The sequence below is a fragment of the Sceloporus occidentalis genome, unplaced genomic scaffold, assembly GCF_023333645.1.
Source record: "Sceloporus occidentalis isolate IW3139 unplaced genomic scaffold, rSceOcc1.0.p SCAF_9, whole genome shotgun sequence".
Lineage (NCBI taxonomy): Eukaryota > Metazoa > Chordata > Lepidosauria > Squamata > Phrynosomatidae > Sceloporus > Sceloporus occidentalis.
Window position 1 is genome coordinate 14213828 of NW_028316989.1, and position 16483 is coordinate 14230310.

General features: G+C 44.3%; 1 protein-coding gene across 5 annotated transcripts in view; it reads right to left on the reverse strand.

Annotated features, from left to right (window-relative positions):
- NECTIN1 (nectin cell adhesion molecule 1) overlaps window positions 1–16483 on the reverse strand; it is a 191841-nt gene that overhangs the window by 12923 nt on the left and 162435 nt on the right. For 2 of the 5 annotated variants that reach the window (XM_089537391.1, XM_089537389.1), the window contains exons 7-9: window positions 15019–15109; window positions 10860–10973; window positions 4345–4457 (exon numbers count right to left, since the gene is read on the reverse strand). In XM_089537391.1, the coding sequence (XP_089393517.1) occupies window positions 4345–4457; window positions 10860–10973; window positions 15019–15109 (318 nt within the window). Of the gene's footprint in view, window positions 1–4266; window positions 4458–10859; window positions 10974–15018; window positions 15110–16483 lie in introns of all 5 variants that reach the window. The other 3 variants (XM_089537392.1, XM_089537388.1, XM_089537393.1) reach the window with 3 other exon arrangements.

Consider the following 16483-nt stretch of genomic DNA (forward strand, 5'->3'; position numbering starts at 1 on the left):
GCAGGTGGGACACCATAAAACAAAGAGGTTACTCCTTTTGCTGCACTGAGGTTGGCAGCCTGGTTTCTTACCTACTGATGATGCTCTATCTCTCTTTCTTTTGCTACAATATTCTACAGGGCTAATGGCATGTCAGGAAAACAAAGGACTCTACAGGTGAGGAGGGAGTCCCACCCAGCTGAAATGACACCCCTTCCTGGCTTTTTGTCCTTGTTCACACTGGGGACCCAGAAGCTGTTCACATCCCACCCCACATTCCCAACCATCAATATCCAACACTTCTAGAAACAGCCACAGCTGATACATCACACACACACAACCAGCATCGTCCCCACCACCAATCTTTCCGCCAGTATAGAAATTCACCAAGCTTGATTCAGATTTTGTGGATCCTTTTGGGGCTGGTTGGGTTGAGAATGGAGATGACAACCCAACAGGGGAACAGCTACAGGGGAAGGGCCCCAAAATGAAAACATTTTCTCCCAAATAATAATTCTTCTCTCCCCAGGTGAAATGTCCCTTCAATCCCCAAATTTCTAGCCTTGCAATAACTTAAAACTTTAAAGTATTTAGAAGTTTGCTCACTCAAAGAAACGGAGAAGGCAAAGTGACCCAGGCAATGAGAACACAGCAAAGAGAAGAATGATTTGTAGTGTCTCATTCTCTACAATGCTAGAAATTTGGAGACAGAAGGAAAATTGAGGGGGCAGAATACTTGGGAAGCAATGCCCATATTTTGCCTCTTCCCTATGGCTACAACTAGGCAACCCAGTTGACCAGGGCCCAGCCTCGTAGTTTGCTTGACAAGGGGGTGCACTAGAAGAATGCCATTCTGCCATTGCCTAGTTAACAGCCATCGCCTTCCTAAATCTCCATGTAGATGTGCTGACCTTGCTTTAGATTCTACCAGCATTAAAAAGGATCAGTTCCCTCTGGGACTCTGCATGAACTTACATTAAAATTCCTGTGGGTATGTCAACAAAGTATATTGACATCCTTCTTCATTTTGGCATCCTTCGATGTGTCAGTCAGTCCACAACTCCCATCACTCCCATCAGCATTTGGACATAATGAGAATTATAGTTCAACCAGTGTGTAAGGCATCAGGCTGGGAATGGCTGAACTAAGCAACCGTAATTCTTGCCATTCCTTTTTCTATCTATTTTTTTAAATCTTTTAAAGTGGATTTTGACTTTTAAGGCTTTGACAACCTCAGGCATGTCACCCTTTTAAAGACATTTTAGTCAATTAATCATGTGTGTTTTAATGGACTAATTAATCTGATTAATTTTTCAGAAATCTGCATGTGACTAGCGACAATATTGAAGAAAGGACCATAATCTTGTGATTTGTAGGGAATTCTTCTGCATACCACAACAGTTAACTTTTGGAAATCAGCCTTCTTGTTTCTCTCCCGGAAGGCAGAAAATATCTCTTGCAATACAATATACAGATGTAAATGCTTTCATCAATCATAATTCATTTTTTAAAGGAGATGTACTGCCTGGTTAATCAGCAGCACCTTTTCTATCAACCCAAATATTCTAATTGTTAATATAACCAACACATCAATTAAACACCATAACCCAACCAGCAAGAAATGTAACCCCATCTCTTTTCTGCTATGTGAGAAATGGCACACGTTCAAAACCTGGCTAAATTTTAAGCACATAATAAATGCAGACAATTTCAGATTGGAACTATATTATTGAAAGGTCAAGAAGCACCATTAAGCCCCTATAAATTTGTTAAGCCTCAAGGATATAGATAATTCAGGGATATTACATTCTCACATTCAACAGCCCACCAAATCCAACATAGTTGGTCATTAGGAAGGCTCCGGATAATCCTTGTTTAGATAGAGTAGAAATCTCAATTTTTTTGCACAGCAAATTCAAGGCTGGAGAAGCATTTTCTCCAAATTCCTTGCAGGGCAGGAGCTGTAGATACTTTGGGGGGGGGGGGAATAGAAGTAACCTGTGAGCATGGACCTGTGGTCCTCCTACCCCACAGAGAAGATGTAAAGACAGGGGGAAAATCAAATTTAATAGGGGTATGCTTTTTAACATGCCAAAAGACTACAAAATTGATGAGAGCTGAATGAATCCCTCTTTCTATGGGACTACCTCTTCTGACTCTCATCTCAGTTCATTTCTACTATTTGGAGCAGAGCTCCAGAAAATTATTTTTTGGACTACAATGCCCAGATGCCTCAGCTTCTGGACACTGTACACAAGTGAAGCAACTTTTCCAGATTCTGACTAGAGGTCAGATCAGGAGAAATCTAGGTGAAGTGATAGCACCTATAGAGGTAAGATATGGACCCCTTGGTTGCATGATGAGCCATACCTGCTGGAATTCCTTCCTCTAAATCATCCCTAAAGGTCCAGGAACCTTCTCCAAGTTTGAGTCTAGGAACCCTACTAGGAGACCACATGGTAGGTTGTGGGGCATGCATTATTCTTTGCCAATCCCTTTCTGTCACCTCCTAGCTTTGTTGCCTGACTGGACCAGGCTTGGTGGGGAGTTTCTGATGTGCTCCTGGTTGGACCAAATTTCCCAATGAAGCCAAATGATCAGGGCAGGTCCTCAAACAGCTCTGATATCACACACATAAAACACACACACACACATACATTTGAATGGGCAACGTCAGGCTCATGATCCCCATGTAGCCTCCAGAAGAGTTGCTGTGGCCCTTGATCTCTACACACTCCCCAGTACACCCTTATGTCTGGCAACAGCATTGGCAATGACAACAACAACAACCCTAAATTGCCTCTCCTGAGGCCCTTTCGCACCAACAATGGTAGTCCTGTAACTTTAACTGCCATGACAACATCCAGTGGAATCCTGGGATTTGCAGTTTAGGGACAGGCATCCTCAGCCAAAGAACTTTAGTGCATCTGCAAACTACACACCCAACAGGTTTTCATAGGATGTTGACCTGGCAGTTTAAAGTGGACTCATAGTATAATAGTTTCTGGGAAATGTAATTCATCTTTTAATTAGACTGCAGACTTTCTTCAGTTTCTAACACCAAAATTACAGTGGGCTCTTGGTATCCACTGGGGTTTGGTTCCAGGACCCCTTGTGGTTACCAAAATCCATGGATGCTCAAGTCTAAATTAAATACAATGGCATAGTAAAATGTTGTCCCTTATATAAAATGGCAACATCAAGATTTTCTTTTTTGGAATTCATATATTTTTAGGAATATTTTCAAACTGTGGGTGGTTGAATCCATGGATAGAGAATCCATGGATTTGGAGGGCTGACTGTACCCATTTTTCAAAACAGGCAGCCACATCCAACTTTTCAGGATGGTATCTTTGACAGACAATGGGTCCCCAAAGGTCTCAGGGATGAGCAAATTGCTCCTGGACCCACCACAGTTGCCCAATCATTCCTAGACTCTCCCCTCCAGGCCCACGGCCTTCTTTGCCCCTCTTTAGCTTTGCTCTCCAACTAACATAACCATTTGCACAGTGCACAAAGCCTTCTTCAGGCACAGAAACCTCTCTAGTTCTCTTTACCATGGTTTTGTGTTGGCCTGAGTGCCCCCTCTGCCCCATCTCCCTCACATGTCCTCTTGCTTAGAGAACCCCCAAAGCTGACAGAGCTAGTGAAGAGCAGCGGGGAATGTTCTCTTAGCTCAAGTCTTCACCTTGAGGCCAAGTTTGCTTTTTCGGTCATTCATCTTCCTGCAACCCATTCCTCTTTGGGCAACTGGTCCCCTTTTAAATGGGAAGCCAAGTGCCTTCTTTGCCTCACCCCCCCCCCCCCAAACAACTTGAAAAGCTTTAAAAATCTCGTTCTCATTGTCTCTACCCTTTCTTCCCTCTCTTGGCTTAGCAAAGGAGAAGAAACCCTCTCTTCAAAGACACTCTCCTTCCACCCCTGCCCTCTTTTCTCCTCTCCTCCAAAGCACAAAAGCAAGTTGGCCATGCTGCTAAGAGCCCCAACATGCATCAAGCAGCACAATGCTAAGACTCAGGGGTCAGCCCCTTGCTCACTTTGAACAGGACACACCAAAGGGAAGGTGAGAGACCATCCTTTACTTGGAGCATGCTCACCAATGGCAGGGGAAAAGAGATGGGAGAGGAAAGATGGTGTGCAGAGGGAAGAGCCATTCCTTCAAAAATGGTGGGGAAAGAGGTGCAGAGGGGATCAGAGATGTCAAGCCAGACTTCACCAAGGGGAAAGGGGACAAGCAGGCAGGATCAAGGAGGAAGCAAGGAACCAAGTGCTTTGATCGTTGTGTACCTTTGAGGCCAGAATCTGAGGGAGGGAAAGGCCTACAGTGTCATGCGCTAGCATAGGTTAGCCTGGATGGTTGCGTACTCGACAAGGTCTCCACCAGCATGGATCGAAGTCCGGGGGCTGGGCGACGTCGCCAGAGCGGAGGTGTCCAACTCTGCATATTGGACGTCGGAGTCCTTGCTGTTGCTCGGGTTCTGGAGATGAGAGAGCAGTGAGGCATGGAAAGAAGGGAAGGAGGGAAGGAAGAGGGCAAGAAGGAGATGATGTAGGAGGAAGGTGCATCATGTGAGGGGACACAAGGGTTGAGAGATGTGGGACAGACAGACAGACACACACCCAATGTGACGCACACCGACAGGACACACACGACCGATGGGATCATGCCAAGAAAGAAAAGAAAAGAGACAGAGAGGGAAGTGGCAGGGGCATGTGGGGGTGGGGTGGGGAGACAGAGTGAAGAAGAAAATAAAGAATGGTGGTGAGGAAGATATATATATATTTATATATTTAAAAGGTTTAAAAATGAACAGTAAAACCGGCATCCCGCATCACATTGAGGACCTGAATTTCTGCCTGCTACGACGTTATGCATTGTAAATCATCCATTCTCATTTGCAAATCGCTTTGTGATTTTCAGTACATTTCTCCTTGCAACAACAAACAACCACCCTGCGAAATTGGCCAGTGTGAATCAAAGCCAGACTTAGCTTTTCTGATAGCGAGTGTGGAATGAGAATTACAATGAAGTACTCCCTAATTTTTGCTTTATGTCTATCTTCAGATAAAAGCTAGTGACTCAGAAAGAAGGCAACCTGATTATATAGGCATAGAGAAATCTGTCTGCCTGTCTATCTCTATCTATCTATCTATCTATCTATCTATCTATCTATCTATCTATCTATCTATCTATCCTATCTATCTGTATCTGTCATGAAATATTCTGATGCCTCTCCTTGGTCTCCTAAAAGCATACTCAGATTTATTTGGCTGTGGTAAGGGATGAAATGTACCTATGAAACTGTCCATGCACTTGGAGAAGTGGACTTTAGCTCCCAGTAAAACAAAACTTTTAGTCTTAAAAGTGCCACGAGACTGTTGTATTACAGCAAAGGTGCCATTTGTAAAGTGCTGGCAGCCTGACATCACAGGAAACAGTTTTGCTAAACCAGATGTCCCTACTAGCCAAGTGTAAAGGACGGGATCTATGATCTAAGCAGTTTTTTTCCCTCCAATGTTAAGATTGGAAACTTGAGACTGCATTCTTGATGAACCTACTGTTCCACATTGCGGAAAAAGAGGCTCATGCTCTGGGTGTATCTTTCCACTTATTATCAAGTCACATGCACCCCTTTTACCTTCAGACCTTCTTTATTGGTCTTTGGCTTTCTCTGCTACAGAGATTATGCAAATAGCGTTTCATTGCAGAAAACACCCCCCTCCTGTTTTCCAAATGGTTCACAGCCATTTACCAGCTGAGGGGAGGCCGTTCAAAGTGGTTTATGGATCTGTAACAAGCACTTTAGAGCATCTTGCTGGAAGGGCTGATTTGCTGAGTAATTGGCTCTGACTGTCTCAGAGGAGCATAATCTGCACTTGGCTCCCTTGCTCTCTTTTCTACAGCAAGGTGGTGGAATGCTTCCGTTCCATGCCTTGATTCTGTGGCATGCTACCAAACACCCGTCTTCTTTCTGCATTTCCCTCCCATGCCCACCAGGCAGAGAAATGCAGTAGGGGAAGCTCTTCCCTGCAAAGTCATGCAGTCAAGGCTGTATCCATGATAGCTTGCTGCTTGAGGTGAAGGATAGGATGGTCCACTTGCCTGCCCAGCATTTCCCAGTTCCAAGTGAAGAAGCTGACTGGACAGACGATGGAGGACTTCATAAAAAAACATGGTGGCCATCTATTTGCACATCCAAAGTGTGCAGTGAAGGATGCAATTTATAAAAATAATGTACTTGGCATGTAAGTTCCAAGATAGGAAGACCTCCCCTTACAAGATGCTAGAAACATCTGGCTGACCTTCAGCATAATATAGTCAGGGCAAACCATGGTCTCTCCAGATGATTTTCAATGTTGCATGCTCTGCAATGCTAAAAATCTGGGGGAGTGAAGGAAAATTTCATTCGGGAGTTCAATGCCCTCATTTTATCAGACACCCCTTAGCTACACCCCTGCAAGTAGTTCAGCTCCTTCTCCCACTTTGTGCTTTAAGACCCTCACACACACAACCAACAGCTTTATAGGGATTCAGCAACCAGACAGACCTAACTCCCGGTTTTGCCACCTATGTGGCATTTTGTTTCTGCCTCTCAGATGACCCAAAAGAATAACCCTCACATTTTCACTCATTTTCTTCTTCTGCCTAAGCGGAATTCTTCAATGTACAAAGAGTGGGATTGAAGAGACATCACACAGTTGTCTTCTCAAGGTACCCCACAAGGAAGAAAAGGGAGGAGAAAAGGGATAGCCCATAATAATCTGCTTCTCCAGCTCAGAAAAGAACAGAAATATACAGTTGAGCACACTGGGAGGGCCTGATGATAGGCAGGCAAGAGCTTTTCTCTGCAAGGGAGCCAGATTCATCACCATCCATCTTCTTTCTCTAATCAGAAGCAAAGAGCCCAGTGGGAGGGAAAGGGTCTTTCTGGGGGTCTGAAATGATCAGTTAGAACAGGACACAGTGGGAGGTTGCTGCTAGATTCTGCCAGCACCTTGATGCTGGAAGAATATCCTGATTTCTTTCTCTTCCATCACTTGGAAAAAACTCATTTTTCGGCCTGCATGCTGGTTGGGAGATTTTGGAAGACCCAAAGGCAGCTGTTTTGCACACTTTGTCCTCTCCTAATTCCCCAGTTTCTCTCTTTATATTTTCCCTCCATAGCCCAAACAAAAAAAATGACTATTTGTTACAGTTAGGTTTTTTTGGCTCACTTCAACCACAGCTGCCCTTTTTTTTAAGAAACAAAAAAACTTCATCCTTTTCCACCTTTTTTTCCTCTCCCACACTTATGTTCTCCGCCTCTTTTTCCCATCTCTTTCCTTTTCTGTCTCTGAGGTTGGTCAGACCCAAATCTTATTTGTAATCCCAACAGGAATTGATCCAAAGATTCCAATCAACAGTTATGTAAATGTGAAGTCAAAGGCTTTCATGGCTGACATCTATAGTTCTTTGTGGGTTTTCTGGGTTATGTGGCCATGTTCTAGAAGAGTTTCTTCCTGACGTTTCACCAGCTTCTGTGGCTGGCATCTTCAGAAGATTCTTTATCTGGTGGGTAGTGACAATTGGTGTGTGTGTGTGTGTGTGTGTGTGTGTGTGAATCCACTCCAGGTTTTAGTTCAAACTTAAAAGTGCTATCCAAGGTTCTGGGTCTTCTCCTCCACATAAGCTCAGTTACTCCAATAACTCTGTTAAAGTTTAAATTAAACTCAGAGGACACTGAACAGCCCCCATGCCCTTTAATGATGTGGAAGCCACCAACCTCTTTCCAGTGTGACAAGGGCAAAGACAATGACCTGTGAGGACAAGGGTGGAGCTGGTACCTTCCTCTTGTTCTGCTGCACAAAAGCCTAGGTCCCTGTTCCTTTCCTGATAAGGCTGCCTGCCCTCCTGCCAGCATCCTTTATCTGCCTTTGCCAGAACCCCTGGGACCACCTCTTGGCAGGATGGGGATAGTGGCAGAAGTGGGCTGGCAGGGAAGAGGAGGAGGAGAAAAATACTATTTCAAGATCCATTCTGTCAAGATGAAAAGCTTGTTGCTGTTGAGATGCCAGCTGGGAAGGAAGCCAGCCTCCAGAACAAGAGGAGTGACATGGCACCAGTGGCATTGGAGGTCATCAGAGGACTTGAGCTGGGCACCCTGAAGGTACCAAAGCCCATTGCATTTCAGAATCTGAGTGGAGCAGGGTGGGGAAAATCCAACTCCTTCTCTAAGAGGCTGAGAGAGTGTGACTTTCCCAAAGTCACCCAGTGGCTTACATGGCCGATGCTGCTTTACCTATATTACTTAAAGCTTCCTTTGCTATCTCCATACATCATGTCTCACAATAAGCTGTGCACTGTTAATTGCTTATGTAAGAATGAGTGTGTCCCCATATCTAGGGCAGGTGATGGAAACCTCAGGCCCACAAGTGGTCCCAATCCAGGCAGGATGCAAATGCCTGTCTTCCTGAACTGCTTCTTCTCTGATCTAGGGTTTTGTTTTGTAACCTGGGAAAGTTTCCTCTCCTTTCCAAAGGCAACTCTTCACATTTGCTTATTTGCCTTTAGAGCCTGGTGAGCTGGATTAGGCCACCATTACCTTCCTAAACTCACACATTACAGTAGATCTTGGGGTTTTGAACATTTGGATTTGGAATGTGTCAATGCTCCTAGTCTTGCCATCCTTTTGCCTTGACTGTTCTATATTCCGTCCTTTCTCCTGCACCAATGCTAAACTCCCTTCTGCTTTGGCTGACCCTCCTAATCTCCCTATTGCTGCTGCTGCTGCTGCTAGTCCTGCTTTACATTATTATCTTCTAGTCTGGAGCTGGAAAAATTCTGACAAAACAAGGCCTTGCTGAAAAAGCCTTGTTCTCATTTAACTGGGAAGCATCAGTATGCTCTGCCTGACAGATAACTCATCTGCCAGGTTTTCTTTCCCTCTCACTAGGTTTCTCTTCATGTCTTTCTTGCTTACCTAGGGCCAAAATTCTTCCGCTGGGGCCTCTTCCTTCTCCCTCCATGCTTGTTTCTACAACCATCTAAGGACTTTATCACACCAGCCTGCAGCCTGGCCTCAATCACACTAGTTTAAGAATGGAACTGGAAGCATACTAGTTTGGCATCATTTCTTATCACACTTTTTCTCACAATAGCACTTTGGTGACCCATGATTGCATGATCTGTTTTCTGCATTGATTGCTACTCCCCTCCCAAAGCATGGGACTGCTGAGTGCACAGTGACGCAGAAGCCCCACACTTCAAGAAGAAGTAGGGGACAAGCAATTGGGGCTGCCAACTGCCTCCTGTAGATGGTTGCTGTGTGAATGTGCACACAGAAGCTGGCTTGGAGAAGTTGTTGGGAGTACAATTGCTCTGAGGGGAGGGTGAGAGAAGTAGCATCATGTTTACTCACACCATCTGAATGCCTCAGAAGTTGAACTTCAGCAGGAGGGACCTATCGCACAAAAGCAGTAACGGAATAGCAGTGAAAATGAGAGCCTACTGACAGATTTTGCCCATCAACGAAAAGGTGCACTAAAATAACGAATTGAATACAAGGTGGCAGCACAACGTTGTGTGATAAGTACCAGCCAAAGATGCTTGTATCCTGTTAAAATTCTGCTTTTCTAGCCAGTGTGATAAAGTCCAAAGATTTAGTTTGCCCTCTCCCAAAGTGCACAGGGCAACAAACAGCAGGTATTGAAAGCAGCCAAAGCCAGTAGCAAAATGAGGCAACTGGCCATCCCACAGGGCGCCCAATCCTTCCCATCTGTCCTCCTCCACCATAACTGATGATCCCTGGAAGCCATTTCTCCATTATTGTGCCTTTCTGCTATTTTCTCCCAAGCCAAGCCTCAGGAAAATGGGATAGATAGTTTTCTCAATTGCTATTGATTCCCATCTTATGTATTTTGGTGAGAAAGTGACTATTTTGGAAGGATTACTGCCTCCAAAATTCTCTTCCTCGGACAACACCTGGCCATGGTGGAATTTGGTTTTTTTTCAAATCTTGATAGGAGACCCAGAACCATACTCTGGTTTGGAGAAGAGTTCATTGCTAGGCCCAGACACAGTTTTGGCCTCCTATATTTGTGGCACTTTCCTGCTCCCCTAGAGAGAAGTGATCAGGAATTTGTAACAAAATGAGGGATTTTAAAATGGAAAATACCCTTTGAAGAAGAGAAATTTGGCCAAGGTTGGCCCAAGAAAGTTTGCTGCCTGGGGTAAAAGAGAAGATGCCCCCACCCCTCAATCTCCAGTCCACTTATGGATGAACTTTATTTCAGCCATTGGTGAAGGAATGGTGCCCACCATACCTGGAGTTTATTTACATGGAACAGTTACAACTCTGCTTGCCCTGCTACAGTTCTATCCTACATAATCCTAGGATTTGTAGTTTAGGCAGGTCCTGAAAAATTTCTAGTATTCTTTCCTGAAACATAGTATTAGAGTTGTGTGGCAGAAAATTTTCAGGACTCTCATGAAGCAATAAACTCTTTGATTCTATAAGAGGGAGAAAAAGATGTTAAAGAGGGATGAGAGTGCAAGAACAGGATAGCATCAACACACCCCTGGTGTTAGCAGACCAGTTAAAGCAATTGAGGGTGGGCCACTTGGCCCACACATAGCTCTGCCCTTCAACACATCTCAAACTTTCTGCCTGCCCTAGCAGTATCTGCCAAATGAGGCAACTAGCTCATTGTGTCTCATGGTAGCACCAGTCCCACTCCTCATCTAGGAGAGAACCGCCAGCAGTTTGGAAAGTCCACCCATATGAACGTCCAGTTGACTTCCAGGGGGCTGATCCCTGTTTAGCACCTACACAAAGGCCCTAGAAAAGGGCAGAATGAGGAGGCAATGCAAGGGGAAGTTTTATGATGGCCTCCATCCTTACCATCTTGTCAGATTGAGGGGCAGGCTCAGTGGCAGCCATGTCGTAGTAGGGGGGCTGTGGTGGCAACTTCTGGATCTCCTCCTCAGGCTCCTTCATGTTGTCCAGGTGCACAACCTGCGGTTGGTGGGGGGTAAGTAAGGTTCAAGAGCGCAGATTAGCATTCCCAGCCCGAGCACAGACAGAAAGCGATTTCCCAGAGGCAAATCAGGGTGAAGAACAACCACCACCACCACCACCACCCCCAGCCCTGGTGAAAGGTGTCAAAGTAATAAATGGATCAAACTGTGGATGAAATCCTTTTGGGCATAAATTGAGATTGTGCAATCATATGTCCTTCATCAGATGATGTGGAAGGAGGAATTCACTAACTCCTTCTACAATATCCAAGCTCCTACCCCATCAGATTATACCGCCACATACATTCATTAGCTAGGGAGGGACAGTAGGGGGCAGCACCCAGCAACAGCCAGTGGAAGAGAACTGGCATAGCTCTCCTCCCGCCCTTTAAAGCTTCAGATAATTGTAGGAGATCTGGGAGGGTGATATCAGCTCTCTTTTCAAGTGCATGTTGCCGGACACTTCTTCCCTTCCCTGCCAGTGAATGGTTATGGCAATGTACTTCAGCACATGGATGCTTTTATTCCTGGGGTGGGGAAGACATGGAACGAAGGATTCCAGCTCATGAAGGCCTACTTTCCATCAGGAGTGCTCTTTCTATGTACCTCCCTCCCACTCCTCTGTTTCCCAGCAGTCAGCTTTTTTTCTGCCACCCCCGTATATGAGTCAACAAAAGAATACAATTTTGTCTTTAAGCCAGCAACAGAACTCAGAGCAGATTGAGGGTGAACAATGAAAGGCCATCCAATTCCCTTCCAAGTAAATGCACTGGTTATTATGAGCTTCCAGAGCTAAGAACCAGGAACCCATGAGTAAACACTGCTGCCCTGTGTGGTGAACCACCATAGCTACAGCATGGAGCTGGTAAAGGAATGGCTTCAGTCCCTCAGGCTGGCCATTGGCTCTCAACATCAGGGACTATAAAGAGTCATGTGGCATGCATACACACATGCATGCACACATGTGCCTGCACACCAATACCCACAGTTAGTTCATAGCCTGATATGGTCATGGTTCAATCTATTTAAATCAAGAAATCCAAATCTTTGGTCCTCCCATTGACGCACACAGAGTAACTAAAATGGCTATATAAGACTTCCTTCCTTTATTGTACAAATGTGCACACAATTTGGAGACATAATAGATCCTGAAGCTTGGATTCATCCTGCCAAATTGCAGACAGGTAGTTTGGGGTGGGGGTTGTGCTAGGAACCTTTAAAGCGTGTGATTCACCCACCCCCCTAAATGCCTTTTAAAAATCAATTAGACTTCATGAGTGCTCAGTTTTGCCCATTTATGTCTTTTGCTTTTGGGGGACTGATACCATCCTCCTAGAATCCTTGGAGCACAGCTAAAATGTTCTAACATAATGTTTTGAAGTGATATATTGAACTGAGGCAGGTAGGTGGTCATTGGGCAGCAGCAGCAGGTGGCAGAGGTAGTCAGATGTGCAGAAAGAGACTCAGAGGAGCAGGCACTTAAGTTAAACAGCCTTTCCAGGTAGGCATGGTCCCCTAGTATTGGAGGTATCATGGTTCTCCAAGGTGCAGAGCAGAAATATGGCACCTAAGAGCACAGCAAGGACCATTCAGTTATGCAATGTTACCATCTCACCAAGGGATCTGATGTCTAGACTGATGTGGAAACTTCCATCTCATGACCTCAAATTGCCCCCACCATCTTCTCCTCCCTAAGCATCTCACCTAGGGCCCAGGACTAAGAGTTGTTTCCAGGTGATTCAGGACCCTTTGTTGCTGTCTTATGGATCCTGCCCCTGCTAACAAACTGCTGGAATGTTTCTACCTTCATCCTGAGCAAAACCACTTATTGCTATCTCTTAAGATGTCAGAGCAAGCTACTTGTTGTGGAATGCCCTGACAACTGACCCCTGCTCATTTGCTGCCTACCATAAAGGCATATAGTAATTCTGGGGTCTGCTCTCATCTTACTGTGACACTAGACAATGCTCTGACTTTTTTGTGGTGACCTAGACTGCCTCCCATTTTAGGGACTGCCTCTGCCATGGCATTATTGCTCCTATTTCCTCCTGCTTGCCTCTAATTTCCAAACTCAATGCTGAGTCTACAAACTAGTCCCTCCAAAATCTCTGGCTCTTTCCAGCCTTCCTGAGAAAAGAAGCAAAACAGTTTGCCTCCTTCTGGTCCTAGTATTACTGCTGCGGAGATGCCTCATGATAGATTACATTAAACTAATGATCAGATATAAGGGTAATAATAATAATAACTTGAAATTGCAAATGATATAGAAGTTTAACAAATGAGAAGATATAAAAAAAAATTAAATTTAGTGCTTTGCTCCACAGATGTGAATGGGATGGGCAATAAAATAATAGTGCTTGCTTTGTTTCACAATATGGATTGGACGTGCAATATAATAATATATGTGCTTCATGAATAAAATAAATATGCTTGTTTGCAGGCTTCAGATAACGCCACAATTGCACACACACAGACAGACAGAATTCTGAGAAGAGGTCAGAGAGAGAGAGAGAGAAAGAAAGAAAGAGAAAGAGAGAGAAAGAGAGCTGTTTAAAATCACAGCGACAAAGCAAATCAGACAGTGAACAAAAATTAGGACCAATGTGGTGGGAAAATAATTTGTACTACCTACAACATACACAAACTCATACCAAATGTACAGATTACCACTCAGATTTTAAAAATTAATAGGAAAGACAAAAGAGGATTATGCTAAACTACTCAAATTAGCAAAATGAAAAATTGGCAGGTGAAGAGACAGACTCTGATATCAAACTCAACTGACAAGCAACCAGCAACCACCATGAAAACTCTCACCACAGTTGCACAAATGATTGCTAATAAGCTCTAACAGCTAAATCTATCAAATGAATGAAGAGCTGCATAATGTAATTGTATAAATAATCCTTCTTTGCAAGCTTTGCGATTGGAGATCAATGGCATAATCTCTGCTCCAGATTCCAAGTTAGAATGGACAGTGATCAAAGCTCAGCTTTTTCTCCCTTTCCATTACACCACCCTGGTATTTTTCCTTATTATCATCATACAGGGGATACCATGACTGGCTTTCCCCCCACATACAGATTGGAACAAACCTGATTTTGTCTGGATTAGGTCCACATTGGTCTGAATTGGCACAGTTTGTCTTGGGAGTGAACCAAGTTAGTTGCACAGCATTAATAAAGACTTTCTAGTAAGGATGAGGGCAATATTTGTCCTTCCTGGCTCTCACCTTTGGCTTGCTCTCTTGATCTGTATTAAGCACACACACCCCTTTTGGTCCTAGTTCCCACTCAACACATGTCTGCACCTTAGCCCTAATACCTGTTGGAAGAAGAGATCTGCAGGAAGCTTTCTTCCAAGGCAGGAGCAATAAGGAGTATTGGCTCTTTGACAAGAATAAGTAGAAATGATTCTTGACCAGGAAGAACATTTCATGATTTGAAAGGTGCATCCCGAACAAACCATATTGCTTACAGATCACAGCACAGTGGTAGAGCAAGTGATGTTCACATAGAAATTCCCAAGGCTCAATCCCAGGTTTCACCAGTTAAAAAATGTATTGAGTAGGAGGTGATGGAGGAAGACTTCACTCTGTCTGAACCCTGGAAAGATGCTGTAAATTAGACTAGATGATGGTAATCTAGATGGATTAATAGTTTGATCTAAGATGGCTTCCTAGAAAGAGTATTATGAGATAAGGCATTGAAATGGCTGTGGAGATTGGGGGAATGACAGGAGATGACACACACTCTAGCTACTTCTCTCCTCCCATACAGCCATACACTGTAATACCAGTTTTAATGCAGTTTCTTCAGTGGGAGAGAGGGGCCGATTCATGTTTTGGCCTCACTCTGTAAAAGGTCACTGGGAATTGAAGTGGATGGGCATATATTCTAGAATTCCCTTCCCCTGCTTTCTACATCTACCTCCCATCTGAAGAGTTCCCCAAATGAGGTGGCCAAAGTAACCCTAACAAGTGGCAGGAAAAACCCATGGTTACATCTGTCTGTGGTGCAGATGTCCAGTGACAGGGGAAATACCTGGATATCTTCTGCCGTCAGATGACTTTTCAACTCTTGCTTCCGCTTGGGAGGTGGGGGAGCAGGTTTATGGGAAGGGGGAAGGTCCATCCTGTAGGAAGAGAAGTGGTCAGATGGACAAACTGTACCATAGCTCAACCTCTGCAGTATTGCTCTACATGATGGATTTTGTTTGGTTGGCATCTTTCCTTTTTCCTGAGGCTGTTGGTTGAATCCATCTCAGTGTTATAGGAGAACACACAGAGAGCCCAGAGAGATACTCATTGGGATTTCTCAATGGAGGATGGTGGTAGCTCAAACCTTTCCAGGAATCAATGGGCAACCCTCCCCTTAAACAAGCCTATGGAAGAGGGAGGGTCTTGTAATAGCAGATATTGGAAATGCTATTTTTTGGACTACAACTCCCAGAATCTGTGGCAATATTTCCAAAATGTGCATGGTGATGTGAATGGGGAAGAAGGGACATTGGCTTGGGTACTCTTTCAGACAATGATGGATGGTACCTTCCATCTCGACAGAGTGGTAAATCCAGTTCAACCTTTAGAAGAGCTCACCCTCAGGTCCAGAATCTCAGAGCAGATTTACTGCCCCATTAATATGGAAGCTACCAGTCACCATTGCCTGAAAGAGATAATTTGGAAAGAATGAAGTTAAGGCAGGAGAAATGGGATAATCTCACAGGAAACCAGGCTGAACACTGGTGCACCCAGTTGCCAACTGGAGTTTTGGAGTCTCTGGTGCACTCTGGATTACATTCCATCCAGTTAGTCAACACTTTGGATGTCAGTTGGATGGAGACTGCGTTCTAGGTTTTATCCTGAAGAGTTAGCCAAGGGGCTAGACACTATCCATAGAATAGGTTCAGCATCTTGGACAGCTCTTTTTAAAAAGATCCATCCTCTGGGATAATACTCATACTGCCCCACTAACATAAAACTCACCAGCCTCCATTGTGTATGAATAGTAGGAACATTGCACTCTGTATCTTTCAGGGATCAGGTGCATTCACACAAGATTAGAGTTCACATACTGCTATCTGATCTTAACTTTGAACCAATATCTTCTTAAATGTATGTCCAAGACACTGATACAATTTCCCCATGGTACTATATGTTGTAAAGGTGACGTGGGTCTGCAGCAGGATCACACATTGCAGTTTTTCAGGTCTGTTTTTCTTTCTCACCCATGTGATTTTTGTAAATTGAAAAAGAAAGCATTCAGTCCCCTCCACCCTATTCCTGAAACACCATTAAGCACTCCCAGTGGATCTGTGTTGAGGCAGTGAGCTAGGATTTGGGCAGGGCCAACATATTAATCATAGATGGGGTAAGGCCTGAGTGTATAAGGAGCAATGAATTTCCAAAACAAACAAATCCAAACAATACAATTTCTGGGCACAATTACATCTTTTCAAAGCTTTGGTCCTCCAGGGAGTTTGCAAGAAGCTTGGGCAGAGAGAGAGAGA